The following is a 14,930-nucleotide window of genomic DNA, read 5'->3' as shown; positions in this document are numbered from 1 at the left end:
AATAGCAAACAGATTAATGTAAATAAAGTCTTGTTTCAGATCTCTCCTATGTGTTTCTTTATTTTATTTCAAGTGGATGAATCAAGGGTTTAGCTCACTTTTTGTCTTGTTGTGAGATATGCACATTCTTCTTATGCTTTGATTGAATGGATCAATTAAATGCTTAATAGGAGTTGCAGATAAGTCAAGCTTGCACAAGGATTTTGATAAGAAGGTCGATTCAAGATATTTGATATGGAAATGTTGCAAAGCATTGTTTCTTAGATCTAAGCTATTTGATAAAGTCTAATATTTTATGTGAAGGGTTTCATGATGTAGTGGCTTAATGTGGATAAGGCACTGATCTTAGCTAGGAGATTACACGCTTGGGTTGTTTTACATTTGGTTCTTGTTGAATCTTTTAAATACAAAAATCCATTTCCCTTTCATGTTTTAAGAGCGAAAACTAGACCTTTAGCTTGTGGATTTTATAGGTTGGTAAATTAGCTATTGCACACCTATCTAATTAAATAAGTATAGAAAAATTGGGGTATTATCTACTTTATTTAGATTCAGATCAATCTTCTTATAGTGGTCATTATGGTGAATCTAAAGGTTAACTTGCCTAGGTCTTGCAAAGGCTAAATAGTAGAAGAAGGAGTTGTTTCCTTGTTAGTTGGTCCAAGTTCTATCCAAGATGTATTGATCATGGGAGTTAGCTATCCTTATGAACATTTTGTTTCACCTTCCTGGTAGTTAAAATCCTATCAAATTGGGAGCTAGCACAAAGTAAGGACATGATCTTTGATAAAAATGTACAAATCAATTATTAGGACTATCATGGACAATCAAAAGGGAATTCTCATTATATATATACTATATGATATTTTTTATAAAAAGTTAATTATACTATATATAATTGAAACATTTAGATATGATTATTCAAACTATATTGATAAACTAAGGGCAAAAATTTAATAGTAACTTTTAAAATTAATGGATATCAGTTATCAATTTAATTTTTTAATTTAGCTAATAAAATATCTATTATATAGCTATAAATTAATTATTTATGTTTATATTTAGGCCTATTTACTTAGTATTTCTTGCAATTAACTTCATGTTTAGTATCTATCCTTATGTTTGTACATGCAACTTGGCTCACAAAATTGTCTTCACAATTTCAATCTGCATCCTTTTAATTGTACAATCAAAAGAACTTTTTTAGCTAAGTACCTCCACTTTCCATACAAAAATATTCGATTGAGTGAAATTCTATCTAAATGTTAGATTCCAAAGTTGTACCATCTTTTCAAACTATCTTTTTATAAGATTTATAATTATTTAAATGTGAGATTCTCATTAGGCTTTATGAATTGAAGACTAAAAAATATATATCTGCATGTTAAAAAATATATATAACCACATTTCAAGAAAGAAAGATGAATAGAAATATAGGAAGAGGAAAAAAAGTGCTTTGCTAGGGTTTGTATGACTTCCATTTGAGCCCTTGTTGGTTTGCTGACTGGCATACTACATTTACTGTGGGATTAATATTCATTTATAATTGCCTCGGCCTTCTCTAGCTCAACAATTGATGTTGGGCACTAGAGTTGCTAATGTTGGAGAGAATGGCGCTGTCGAACAAAGGACTATGCAAGTTCATCCCCAAGGTGTTCCATGAGGTAATTCCTCTTCTAATATTATTTTGAATGTCAAGGAGTTTGATAGTGCATGTACTTGGTTAGAACAACAAACCCTCATTGGTTATTTTGTGGGTCACACTCCTTCTGAAAGCATTCTGCGAGAATGGGTTTACCTTAGGGTGTTCGCCTTGAAGGTATTCAAAGCCTTACTAAAGGCATTTTCCTTTTTCACTTTGGCACCCCAAGCCAACTTGAACATGTGTTTGTCCAAGGTCCTTGGACTGTGAGGTCCTCCCTCTTGGTTTTTCAATGTTGGTCGAGCGATTTTGTTGTTTCTAATGAGAGCAAGCTTAAGATGTCTATTTGGGTGGAGTTCCCTAGGCTACCTATCCCATGCTGGTCTTTTTTGTTAGCCATTGCGCTAAACATTGGCAAGGTTGTTTTCCTTGAACTAGAAAAGTTTTTAAATGCTCAACCCCAATGTAGGGTTTGCGTTGAGGGTGACCTATTTAGGGACCTCAAAGACTCCATGGATATCCAAATTAGTTGTATCACCTTCACTTAGAAGGTGATTTAACTAAACCTTTTGAATACCTATTATTAGTGCTAGTCTATTGAGCACAAGATTAGGGATTATCCTTTGTTGGACTACAACCATCCACCCATTTGGAAGCCAAGCCAGCTACCATCGCCAAGAAAGATGAATAGACTATTATGGTGGGAAAGGAAAGGGTTTGGCTATGGCTAAGGTGAGCTCTTTTCCTATGGATAATGGTGGACCTAGCTCAAGTTTGGTTCAACTAGAGCCTTCAGTCTCTTTGCTTCCTCTGCCTCCTATTTCAAACCTAGAGTTTAGGGGATAGTGGGTGTTCATACTCTTGATCCTTGTCCTTTATGGATTTGAGTGGTGCAAGTGATGTCGATGATTACATAGCAAACCCTATGTCAGTCTCATAGCCTAGATGTCTATGATGAGTATCTTGATAATGGAGAGAAGATTCAAAGGGTCATCTCTCTTAATGACTCCTCATTTGATGCTCCAATATTTTTGCACAATAGTTTCTTCTCTCTTAGAGACAAGGATGACATGCAAGCTAGTTTACCATGAATTTCCTCTCATGGAATGTGCGGGGGATAACAAACCTTCCTAGAAAATATTATGTTTGTGACACCAAGCTTCAACTTGCTAATCTTGATGTGTTTTGTCTTCAAGAAGTTAAAGTTATTAGGTTTCTTCTCACCTTAGCTTGTAGGGCTATTTGGCTAGACAACATCATATTTGCTTCCCAGTATAAGGTTGGTTGAGGTGGAGTTGTTACTCTTCTCTCCCCTCATTTAATTTCTTCTATTATTTTGAATGGATCTGATCCTTTGTATAGGGTGCTTTGGATTTTTCTATCTTTTTCATAATCATTCTTTCGGTATTGTTAACATTTATGCCCCTAACATTTGATGTTGTTGAGTGTTCAAACCTCTGGCACTAGTTGGCGGATCATTTTCCACCTATAACCTATTTTTTGTGGGAACTTCAATATGGTTGAGTTGGCCACTGAAAAGGAAGGACTTCTACCTTTTTGATGGGTAGCTAGTGAAAGAGATGTCTGGTTTTACATACAGAAAAAGCTAAGTTCTTTTGATGCCAATGATAGTTGTTGCCGCCCAGATGGGGTTTGGCATATGTGGTGCAATTTTTGAGCTAGGTCTAATAGAGTCATAAAGAGACTTGATAGGGATGTGATTCATACATAACCCTTTTTTTCCTTCTCACAAGTATTCCCTACCTATCACACCTTTTCCAGATGTGACACTGTCAGATCATTCCCCCATTATCTTTTCTATCACTTCGCAAACAACTCAACCTTGTCCTTGTAAAACCTAGTTTTATCTCAATACTTTTTTGCTATCTCATCTGCTAACGATTGCCTATATTCTTTGAGTTTGGAATCTTGAGCTTTGGCCCCACACCCAATTTGAGTGGATTCAATGGTGGAATGATGCCATCCTCTGTACTACAATATTTTTTTGCATTTATGGTAGATAGTTGGCTAAGTACTGTAGAAGATCTTATGAAGCCACAACTAAAGATTTGCATATAGCCTCAGAAGCCCTTGCCATGAATCTATTTGATACAGATATCCTAGTTTGGCTTGCCAATCTTTGGCACTAGAAGCAAGTTGTAGATAATTATGCTACTAGAGGAGCTTAGATCAAGGCCTGTCTCTATTGGTTGGAGGTCGGCAATCAAGATTCTAAATAATTTTCTAATGTTGTATGGGCTTGTCATTCTCCAGTTAGCATCAAACGCATTAGAGAAGACCAACAGGTCCTTGCTAACCTACTAGACATTCTCCAAGCACTTGTGTGCCACTCTGAGCAAGTTTTCATAGCTCAAGGGACCTTTGCAGTGCATGACCAAGCTTTATAAGCTTGCTTTGTTGTCACTCCCAATAGGCTTGATCCTAAGCAATATGCCTTTTGTGAGAAAGAGTTAATGCTTGTGGACCTGAAGGAAGCTATCATTTCCATGGTTGATGACAAGGCCGCTAGTTGTGATGGTTTACCTTGTGAATTCTACAAAATCCTATGGGATGATATTGGCCCTAATTTGCTTCAGGTGTATCATGAAGCTTACAATTCTAATTCCCTAGGCAACATTATCAACAAGGGTAATATTAAATTCATACCTAAAGCTAGTGATCTTGAGGAAATTTGCAACAAGAGGCCCATCACTTTGTTGAATGTCTCCTACAAGATCATTTCCAAAGCTGTCTCTCTTAAAATTTGACATTTGCTCCCTCAGATTGTTTGACTTGAACAAATTGTTTTCATCAAGTCCCAATATATTTTGGATAGCATCATTTCTATTTGGGAAGGTATGGAATGGGCTCAACAACCCAAGTAGCAAGCTTTATTTCTCAAGATTGATTTTGCCAAAGCTTATGACCAGATTGAGTGGCCTTTCATCCTGGCTATGCTTCAAGCTCTAGGGTTTGGTCTAGTCTTTCTGCAATCTATGCAGATGTTTTTTGGTGATGCCTCTGCTTGCATCACCATCAATGGGAGACAATTTGAAGCTATTGGGCTCTTCGGATCTATTTTTCAAGGTTTCTCTCTTGTGCCTTCACTTTATGTGTTGGTAGCTTAAGGTTTTGGCTATCTTCTTGCCAACACCATCTCTCAAGATCTGGTGCATGGTATTTCTCTTCCAGAGCCCTCCACACAACTTTTTAATGGTCATTTTTCATACAATTCCTTCCTTGCTTTGGTGGAAGATGAAAATAATATTGACAACACCTTGCAATGCTTGGATACTTTTTGCCTTGCCTATGGGTCTGCTTTCAATGGAACAGAACCATTTGTTACAAACAATCTTTCTTGCTAAGCCCTTAGTGGTTGCAGTAGTATGGGTGGAAATGGGTCCAGCATGGAGAATTTTTTAAGATTTATGGCATTCCCTTTGCTTTTCAAGCCTCCCCCATGGAGTTGTGGAATGTTGTCCTCATGCGGATTGAGAAGAAGCTAGAATATTGGTTCACTAAGCCACTCTTCCTTGTAGGAAAGTTACAAATTTGTTCTAAAGTGCTTGCTGCTATGCATGTGTATTACTCTTCCTGTTGGGCCCCTTCAAAAGCTTCATACCTCAAGTTCGAGCATCTCCTCTAGGACTTTCTCTAGGCCTATGATGTTGTGCAATATAGCTTTCACAAAGTGGTTTGGGATTATTGTTGTTTGCCCAAAGACTCTGGTGGGCTTGGGCTGCTCTCCACTCACAAGCAAGGGATTGCCCTTTATGCCAAGTGGGCCATTTGGGCCCTCACTAGAGATGAGGCCTGGAAAATTCTATTACGATACTGCATTTCTTTAGATTTTTTGATTAATCAACCTGCCTGGAAGGGGATTGGCTTTCAGACCCTTCTTGTGACTTATGAACCTTTATATTCAGGGCACTTTTGTTGTTAAGAGAATTTGAAAAGCTTGGGAAGCCCTCAACCCATGTCTTCACTAGGCTAGTAATGGGTTCAGAGATGGACTCTCAAAGAACTAGCAAAACCTTTGGTGGTCTCCCTTTTTTGGAGCTGAAGGTGTTCCTTTAGCTAAGATTCAAGGAGCCAGTGCTCTGCACTTATTTCAAAGGAGTACCAAAAATCCCAGGGATTTATTTTCTAGGGTTACTATGAGCCTTCGCTCATGGGAGGATCTGTAGGTGCAATTCAAGCTTATCCATGTAAATCGACAGATAATTCATCTTCTAGTTACTGCAATGCCTCCCAATTTGTTACACAAGCTTGGTATTTACTCATCTCGCCTATGTTGGAAATATTGGAAGTGGTATCATGCCACTCCTATGACTAGTTACAAGCACAAGCAGGGGTATCAATGGCTAGTGCTCCATCTTCTGATGGTTGATACTCTCAATGAGTGTTGGCATTTGCATTCTTCTTATAAGACTCAGAGTCTTGGATTTGCTACTATCTGGCATACCATTACAGAGCCAAAGATTACTAACTTTTCCTTGTGCCTCCTCTTCCAGGGCTTGCCTTTGGGCCCTCGGATTTGGCATCTGGGAGTCCTAGATCCTAGATACCCTTTTTGTGGTTAGCCCAAAAGCTTCCTGCACGTTTTTTTGTTCTACAAGAGAGCCCAAAACTATTGGCTTTGGATCCATAACTTTTTCAAGCCTTTCCATTCAGAGGATTTCACTTGGCATATGGTTGTGTTGGGAGATCCTCCCAGGCTTCCTTTTAGATATGCTTAGATTTGGCATGCTTTCAAAGTGGAGCTTTTGTTTACTGTTTGGAAGGACAACAATGTTGTTTTATTCTCTCAAAGCTTTCTTGATATACATGTTGCTATGTACTCTAAAGCACGTATCTGTAATAATGTCATGATGCAGATTCAAGCACAAATTGACAAAGTCATGCTAGAGGTGGCTCACCTCTAGGAGTTATTAACTCATTGGGGAAATGCACATTGTACAGTTGCACGCGTGCCTCTAGATGCTTTATCCAGTGACTGCACTCCTCCTTGTGGTTGTTGGTGAGGTCAGAGTAGATCTACATGCCACTCGCACACTCCCCAGTCATAACCTTGTCACTGCTCTCCTAGTGGTGGTTTTGATGGTTGTCGCTGCTTAGCCTTGCCTCCACGGAGGTTAGGCTCGGGTTGGTCCCCGGTGGCTCCTCCTACTACCATTGATGTGGGTTGGCCATGTGCGCAATGAAACCCCAAATGGGTTTTCCCTCGGTTGGACTTAGCCATTTCTCCACCCAGGCTGGAGGGAGAGAATGATGTTGATGTTGATGTAGTTGCTGATGATGGTTGGGCTTCCCCTGAGCCAACCACTTATGCCAAGGACTTCTAGGGTTCTGATAATAAAAATCCACCTTCGGCTGACACTGCTCTTGAGCTTGAGGGCTTTCTGCTTTTTGCTTATATATATTTTTTTGATGAATAGTTGTTAATCCGGCCTTGTACCCTTTGAACTCATGGGGTAATCTTGTATCCCCCAACCCCTTTTTTGTGAATATGTATCTTTAAATTATAATTAGGTCTATTCATCAGAAAAAAAAAAATGTAGACTTTGCTTTTAGAAAGAAAACATTAAAGATTGTTTTATTATAATAAAAAATAATATATAATATTATCAGTCTAAATGACATTCACCTAAATTATTCAAATTTAAATTTAATAAATTTAAAATTCCTAATATAATATGAAGAGTAGGACACTACAACTGAATTCCTTTTATCTCGATTCTCAATTATAGATAAGAATATATAGCCACATTTCAAAGGGAGAACGATTGCTTTATAAAATAGATATTAAAGATTATAATAAATTAATATGATTTAATCAATGTGGTATACCATACCCATCAAATAAAAGTGAAGGATATAAATGAAAAACCAAAAAGAAAAATGTAATGAAGCTCAACATCAATGCCGAGTCATTAAAAACATCCGTGTCAGTAAGCAATTGTTGTTCCCAAACGGTAGATGGAGAAGTTTTAGTAATTTATGCACCTACCCTCATCTTCCATCTGGAGGTTCCCGCCATGTAAGATATGATTGTATCAATACTAGGAAGCTTCCTTTGTCTATTATTAGGAATGCTGGCAAAGTTTGTTTGTTTTTGTTGAAGGCACTGGCCAATGGATGGACACGCCCATTTCATATTAATTGAATAAAGTACAAGACGAGCTTCTATCATTAGCTTCAAGAAGCTTCCTCACACCTTCCTTGGGCTATTCTTGGCCACTTAAACATGCGGTACCCAAAAGATTTTTTTCCATTGAAATATTATTTAATGGTAGAGAGACTGATAGAGTAGTACCAAGGCTTAGTGTAGTTGATAGCTAGTATTGGAAAGGATAGTTCTCAAGTTTCCAGGATAGGAAAAGCATATATCAAAAATGTCTTCAATATTGCATGTTGATGACTTTATCATTGACGATAATTGGTATTACAGTTGTCTCTTCAGTCCGTGTAAATCGACAGATAATTCATCTTCTAGTTACTGCAATGCCTCCCAATTTGTTACACAAGCTTGGTATTTACTCATCTCGCCTATGTTGGAAATATTGGAAGTGGTATCATGCCACTCCTATGACTAGTTACAAGCACAAGCAGGGGTATCAATGGCTAGTGCTCCATCTTCTGATGGTTGATACTCTCAATGAGTGTTGGCATTTGCATTCTTCTTATAAGACTCAGAGTCTTGGATTTGCTACTATCTGGCATACCATTACAGAGCCAAAGATTACTAACTTTTCCTTGTGCCTCCTCTTCCAGGGCTTGCCTTTGGGCCCTCGGATTTGGCATCTGGGAGTCCTAGATCCTAGATACCCTTTTTGTGGTTAGCCCAAAAGCTTCCTGCACGTTTTTTTGTTCTACAAGAGAGCCCAAAACTATTGGCTTTGGATCCATAACTTTTTCAAGCCTTTCCATTCAGAGGATTTCACTTGGCATATGGTTGTGTTGGGAGATCCTCCCAGGCTTCCTTTTAGATATGTTTAGATTTGGCATGCTTTCAAAGTGGAGCTTTTGTTTACTGTTTGGAAGGACAACAATGTTGTTTTATTCTCTCAAAGCTTTCTTGATATACATGTTGCTATGTACTCTAAAGCACGTATCTGTAATAATGTCATGATGCAGATTCAAGTACAAATTGACAAAGTCATGCTAGAGGTGGCTCACCTCTAGGAGTTATTAACTCATTGGGGAAATGCACATTGTACAGTTGCACGTGTGCCTCTAGATGCTTTATCCAGTGACTGCACTCCTCCTTGTGGTCGTTGGTGAGGTCAGAGTAGATCTACATGCCACTCGCACACTCCCCAGTCATAACCTTGTCACTGCTCTCCTAGTGGTGGTTTTGATGGTTGTCGCTGCTTAGCCTTGCCTCCACGGAGGTTAGGCTCGGGTTGGTCCCCGGTGGCTCCTCCTACTACCATTGATGTGGGTTGGCCATGTGCGCAATGAAACCCCAAATGGGTTTTCCCTCGGTTGGACTTAGCCATTTCTCCACCCAGGCTGGAGGGAGAGAATGATGTTGATGTTGATGTAGTTGCTGATGATGGTTGGGCTTCCCCTGAGCCAACCACTTATGCCAAGGACTTCTAGGGTTCTGATAATAAAAATCCACCTTCGGCTGACACTGCTCTTGAGCTTGAGGGCTTTCTGCTTTTTGCTTATATATATTTTTTTGATGAATAGTTGTTAATCCGGCCTTGTACCCTTTGAACTCATGGGGTAATCTTGTATCCCCCAACCCCTTTTTTGTGAATATGTATCTTTAAATTATAATTAGGTCTATTCATCAGAAAAAAAAAAATGTAGACTTTGCTTTTAGAAAGAAAACATTAAAGATTGTTTTATTATAATAAAAAATAATATATAATATTATCAGTCTAAATGACATTCACCTAAATTATTCAAATTTAAATTTAATAAATTTAAAATTCCTAATATAATATGAAGAGTAGGACACTACAACTGATTTCCTTTTATCTCGATTCTCAATTATAGATAAGAATATATAGCCACATTTCAAAGGGAGAACGATTGCTTTATAAAATAGATATTAAAGATTATAATAAATTAATATGATTTAATCAATGTGGTATACCATACCCATCAAATAAAAGTGAAGGATATAAATGAAAAACCAAAAAGAAAAATGTAATGAAGCTCAACATCAATGCCGAGTCATTAAAAACATCCGTGTCAGTAAGCAATTGTTGTTCCCAAACGGTAGATGGAGAAGTTTTAGTAATTTATGCACCTACCCTCATCTTCCATCTGGAGGTTCCTGCCATGTAAGATATGATTGTATCAATACTAGGAAGCTTCCTTTGTCTATTGTTAGGAATGCTGGCAAAGTTTGTTTGTTTTTGTTGAAGGCACTGGCCAATGGATGGACACGCCCATTTCATATTAATTGAATAAAGTACAAGACGAGCTTCTATCATTAGCTTCAAGAAGCTTCCTCGCACCTTCCTTGGGCTATTCTTGGCCACTTAAACATGCGGTACCCAAAAGATTTTTTTCCATTGAAATATTATTTAATGGTAGAGAGACTGATAGAGTAGTACCAAGGCTTAGTGTAGTTGATAGCTAGTATTGGAAAGGATAGTTCTCAAGTTTCCAGGATAGGAAAAGCATATATCAAAAATGTCTTCAATATTGCATGTTGATGACTTTATCATTGACGATAATTGGTATTACAGTTGTCTCTTCAGTCCTAAGAAAAACACTAGTAGTGAGAGTCTGTGTGATAATGACAATGCTGGCAAATATCGTGACATTGCTAATGATAAAAAGCCCAATCATCCCATTGAAGGGAAACAGAAAACATTGAGAGAAGAAAGTGGTAATAGTAGCAGTTCATATTTAGAGTCAAGAGATTCCAGTTCAGCTATAATTTCTGTGGAAGATGCAGAAGAAGAGGCTGAATGTCTTGCAAGTATGTTTAAAGCATTGGATGGAGATGGTGATGGAAGAGTTAGTTCAGAGGAGATAGTCAGGTTTCTGGAGAGATTAAATATGGAAATACCAAAGGAGGAGGTGAAATTGGCTGTGAGATCAGTGTCTGCATTTGGTGATGAGTTTCTCACTGCCATGGAGTTTGGTGAGTTTTATAGAGAAATATTTTTAAATGAGGAAGAAGTTGATACTGTGAAGGATGAGGAGAAGGCAATCAATGAGGCATTTAATGTTTTTGATCAGAATGGAGATGGGTTTATCAGTGCCATGGAGTTGGCTGATGTTCTCTCCAGACTAGGGTTTGTGGAAGGGAAGGATTTGAGTTGTTGTGAGAGCATGATTGAGAGTGTGGATTATAATGGAGATGGGTTTGTGGATATTCATGAGTTTAGGCATTTAATCACCAGAACTACTTCTGCTTCTCATCCATGTCTTCAATGTGTTGCTGCAGTCTAATGGCAATGTAATGTTATTATTATAAATATTGTAATTGTCTCAATATGTCAATTTTATGGCTACTATTGAATAAATGATTTTGTATTAATAAATTCACTGCAGTGCTGACAGAAATTCAGATGCCATTCTGTAATTTTGTCAGGAAGTGACCAACTCTGTGACTTTCCAGTTTTGAATATATCACTTTCTATTTGTATTCTCGCAGTACCGGCGTTACTTGAAATTTGAAAATCTTCTCCATATAATAGGAAAAACCTCTAGGATTTACTTGCTAAAAATAAGAACAACCTAATAACAGCAATAACCAATATATTTCTAAGTATTCTAGAAATTTATCTATGATTTATTTTCATGTTTTGGGGAGAAACAACTAGAATATATTAACATATTTATATTGTCTATGGAGTACTTGATGATACTGCAAACATAAGATCTTGATTTATAAACAATCTTACTTCAACAACAAGTAGAATGTCCCAAATCTATTTAACTAATCATAACAATAATCTAGAGATCTTTTCAACAATGAGACAAATGAAAATTCTTGAAAACTATCATTCTTCTTTTGAGATAATATATCTGTACCTCAACTCAACTTATATATAAAGACAATATGAATTGCAAAATAATATTTTATATCTTCATTGAAAATTTTATAATAAATGATATTCATCTAAAAAATTTTGAGCTACTTTATTTAGAAGTGCTAATCTTAGGTCTCAATCAATCAAAAAAAATTCCGTTCCACAAATTGACCAGAACTTTTATAGTAAAAAAAAACTTAATATTCATAAGTACATATGCGGTACAATTTCGAGAAGAACTATCCTGTACAAATCATACACCTCTATAAATTAATATGGCATAAAAGGTCTTTGTGGGATTCAATTTCTATGGAGATATATAACAAGAGGTAATGATTTCTCTCAAACTGCAAGGAGAGTACAAGGCGGGCTCTGTACTTTAACATGTGATTGAAAACTACAAACTACAAATTGAAGCCCGTGGCTAAATAGTCGAAGGAATGCACCTTTATTTGATTTATTAATTAATTTAAAACTCCCATAACTGTTTGAAAGGGCACTGGCTGCGATGCAACAAATTTGTACCGGGTGGGCCCTTCCACTCCATGCCTTCGTGGTGGTGACATACCATACCATGCATCATTCGTACCAACCTTGGTAAATGCAACTTTCCATACCTGTCTTTTCTTCTCAGTATTTTGTAATCTTTAAAAAATTAAATAGACAAATATTATTGCACTTATATTTCTCTAAATTAATATTTTAAGTGATTCTAATATTTTAAATATCTTTAAAAAAAATTTAATGTTTTTTATTTTTCAATAAATTAACATCCTCTTCATTTCAAACAAAAACTAAAAACTATTTTAAAAATATATAATTAAAATATATATTAGAATTATAAAACATTTATATTCTATCATTTTAATTTTTTTCTTTTTAAATAACCATAAATATTCGTATACTTGAATTTATTCCAATATCTAAATATGATTATAAGTATAAAAGTTATTTAAGAAAAATAAATTTTAAATATTTTTAAAATTGGGAACATTCATATTTTATAAAAATTATAATTTTTAGTATTATTAAATTATCATTTATAGTTAAATAAAATGTGGATTAGTTAAAAAGAAGATTTAAAAAAAAATAAAAATTGTTTGAATATTTAATAATATTTAAAATGATATGTTAAAAATATATATGAAAAATGATTAATTTTTAGAAGACAAGAATTGACTTATTTATTTTGAAGTAAGATCTATTATAATTTGGGAAGGCATGATTTATTTCCATTCTAATTGCTTCTATTAGCTAATCAATTTTTTTCAGTGTATTTTTCCTCATAGATAAGAGTCAAGATTACTATTATCTATTATTTATGTTGTAAAATTGTAGATTTAAATATATGATTTTTTAATAATATTTAATAAATAAATAAAATATAATTAATATGCAATATTTACATCTTTTATTTAATAAAAATTCAATTTATTTATAATGAAATATTTATTTATTTATTAAGGGTGAGTGAATAGCCGAGTTGGTGTGAAGGCGAGTCATGAGGCGTAGTGTTAGGCTAATGATCCCGGTGCTACGCATCAACTCTGGTTCGAGTCACACTAGGTTACCACAAACCCTTTTAAATTTAAGGGTGAGTGAATAGCCGAGTTGGTGTGAAGGCGAGTCGTGAGGCGTAGTGTTAGGCTAATGATCCCGGTGCTACGCATCAACTCCGGTTCGAGTCACACTAGGTTACCACAAACCCTTTTAAGGGTGAGTGAATAGCCGAGTTGGTGTGAAGGCGAGTCGTGAGGCGTAGTGTTAGGCTAATGATCTTGGTGCTACGCATCAACTCCGGTTCGAGTCACACTAGGTTACCACAAACCCTTTAGGGCAAGGGCCCTAGCTCGGTTGGCTAAATCTTCCCTATTGTAGGGCGTTGGTCACGGGTTATAGTCTCCCCCATCCCCGTGGTACCGGTGGGTGTGTCGTGCCAGTGCTACCGGTCACGTTAAAAAGTTTACCAGACGCCTTAAAAGAGTAAATTGTTGATCATCAGTGTGGAGAATGTGGAGAATGTGGAGAAGCATTGGCTGCCGGTTGGGCTAGGGTTTTTCCCCTAGCTTGTTCTTGGTGTTTGATCTTTACTATTTTTCTGTTCTGTTTGGATTGCTAGCTACTAGACATAATTTGCGTCGGTGTTTTTGGAAATCTTCTGCAGTCAATTTTGGATTGGGGTTTTATTGTTTGCATGGCAGGGCCTGGGATTTCTTCTCCGTTGGTGAGAACAGATGGTTCTTCTCCAACTATGCATGCAATGCGATCTGAATCGTTTTATTCAGGGGAGAGCTCCAAGCTGAAAAAAGTTAATGGCTGTTTTTCGCGTAGCCATGATCGCCCTGTTCTGGTTATTCCTCCAACGGCTGTAATGGAGGACATTGATTATTGGACCAAGCATGCTTTGATATGCAAATTTCTTGGAATCCGAATTTCCCTATCCGCTCTTGAGGCATGGATCCGTCGCTCATGGCAGGTGGAAGGTGATATGGAGATCATGTTGGCAGGGAATAGTTATTTTTTTGTTGTATTCTCTTGCATGTTTGATCGGGATCGTGTTTTTGAAGGAGGCCCTTATTTCTACAACCATGTGGGGTTATTTGTCAAACCTTGGCATTCAGGTTTTAATTCTGCTGAGGATCTCCATTCAACAGTGCCAGTTTGGGTTTGCTTGCCTCGTCTTCCCTTGGAATTTTGGCGTGAAGAAATCCTTCGACAAATTGCTGCTTTGTTGGGGAAGCCGACTGTGATCGCACATCAATCCCTCGATAAAAGGGTTATTTCTTATGCTAGAATTTGTGTTGAAATTAATTTGACTAACCCATTACCAGATTCTTTGGAAATTTGTATGGGGGATTTATCTTGGGTGCAGCAGTTAGATTATGAATCTCTCCCTTTTCATTGCTGGATTTGTCATGAGTATGGTCATTTACTGCGTTAGTGCCCCCATAACTCAAGTTTCAAAGGAGTGGATGGTTCTACAGCTGGCAATACTGGTGGTTTGGCAAATACTATAGGGAAAGGACAATCTCAAATGGCTAATACTACCAAGGGGATGAATCCGCAAGATGCTACAGGTAAGGGTAAGGCTCAAATGCAGGATAAGGATGGATTTACCCCTGTTCGCCCTCGTGCTAAGGGCCGTGGTCAAAAGAGGCCTTTGACAGAAAGATTATCTGATTAAGTTTTTAACCGCTTTGAGGTGCTGGATAGTATGGTTCTAGAGGAGGGTATTCCTCCTCCTATCTCTTCTGATCCAGTTTGCCCAGATGAGAGATCTG

The 14,930-nt window shown here is 37.0% G+C and overlaps 1 protein-coding gene across 1 annotated transcript; it reads left to right on the top strand.

Moving 5' to 3' along the window:
• The first annotated feature begins 10,297 nt into the window (after positions 1-10,297).
• LOC149550119 (calmodulin-like protein 5) lies at positions 10,298-11,065 on the top strand. Its single transcript, XM_089795026.1, has one exon. It carries the CDS (start codon positions 10,298-10,300, stop codon positions 11,063-11,065), a length of 768 nt encoding a protein of 255 aa, XP_089651152.1.
• Positions 11,066-14,930: the final 3,865 nt, after the last annotated feature.

This window comes from Cupressus sempervirens, chromosome 7, assembly GCF_028749045.1.
Source record: "Cupressus sempervirens isolate cs-2001-9-10 chromosome 7, ASM2874904v1, whole genome shotgun sequence".
In the NCBI taxonomy this organism is placed as follows: Eukaryota; Viridiplantae; Streptophyta; class Pinopsida; order Cupressales; family Cupressaceae; genus Cupressus; species Cupressus sempervirens.
The sequence above is the reverse complement of the archived record's forward strand: the minus strand, read 5'-3'. Positions and strand labels throughout refer to the sequence as shown.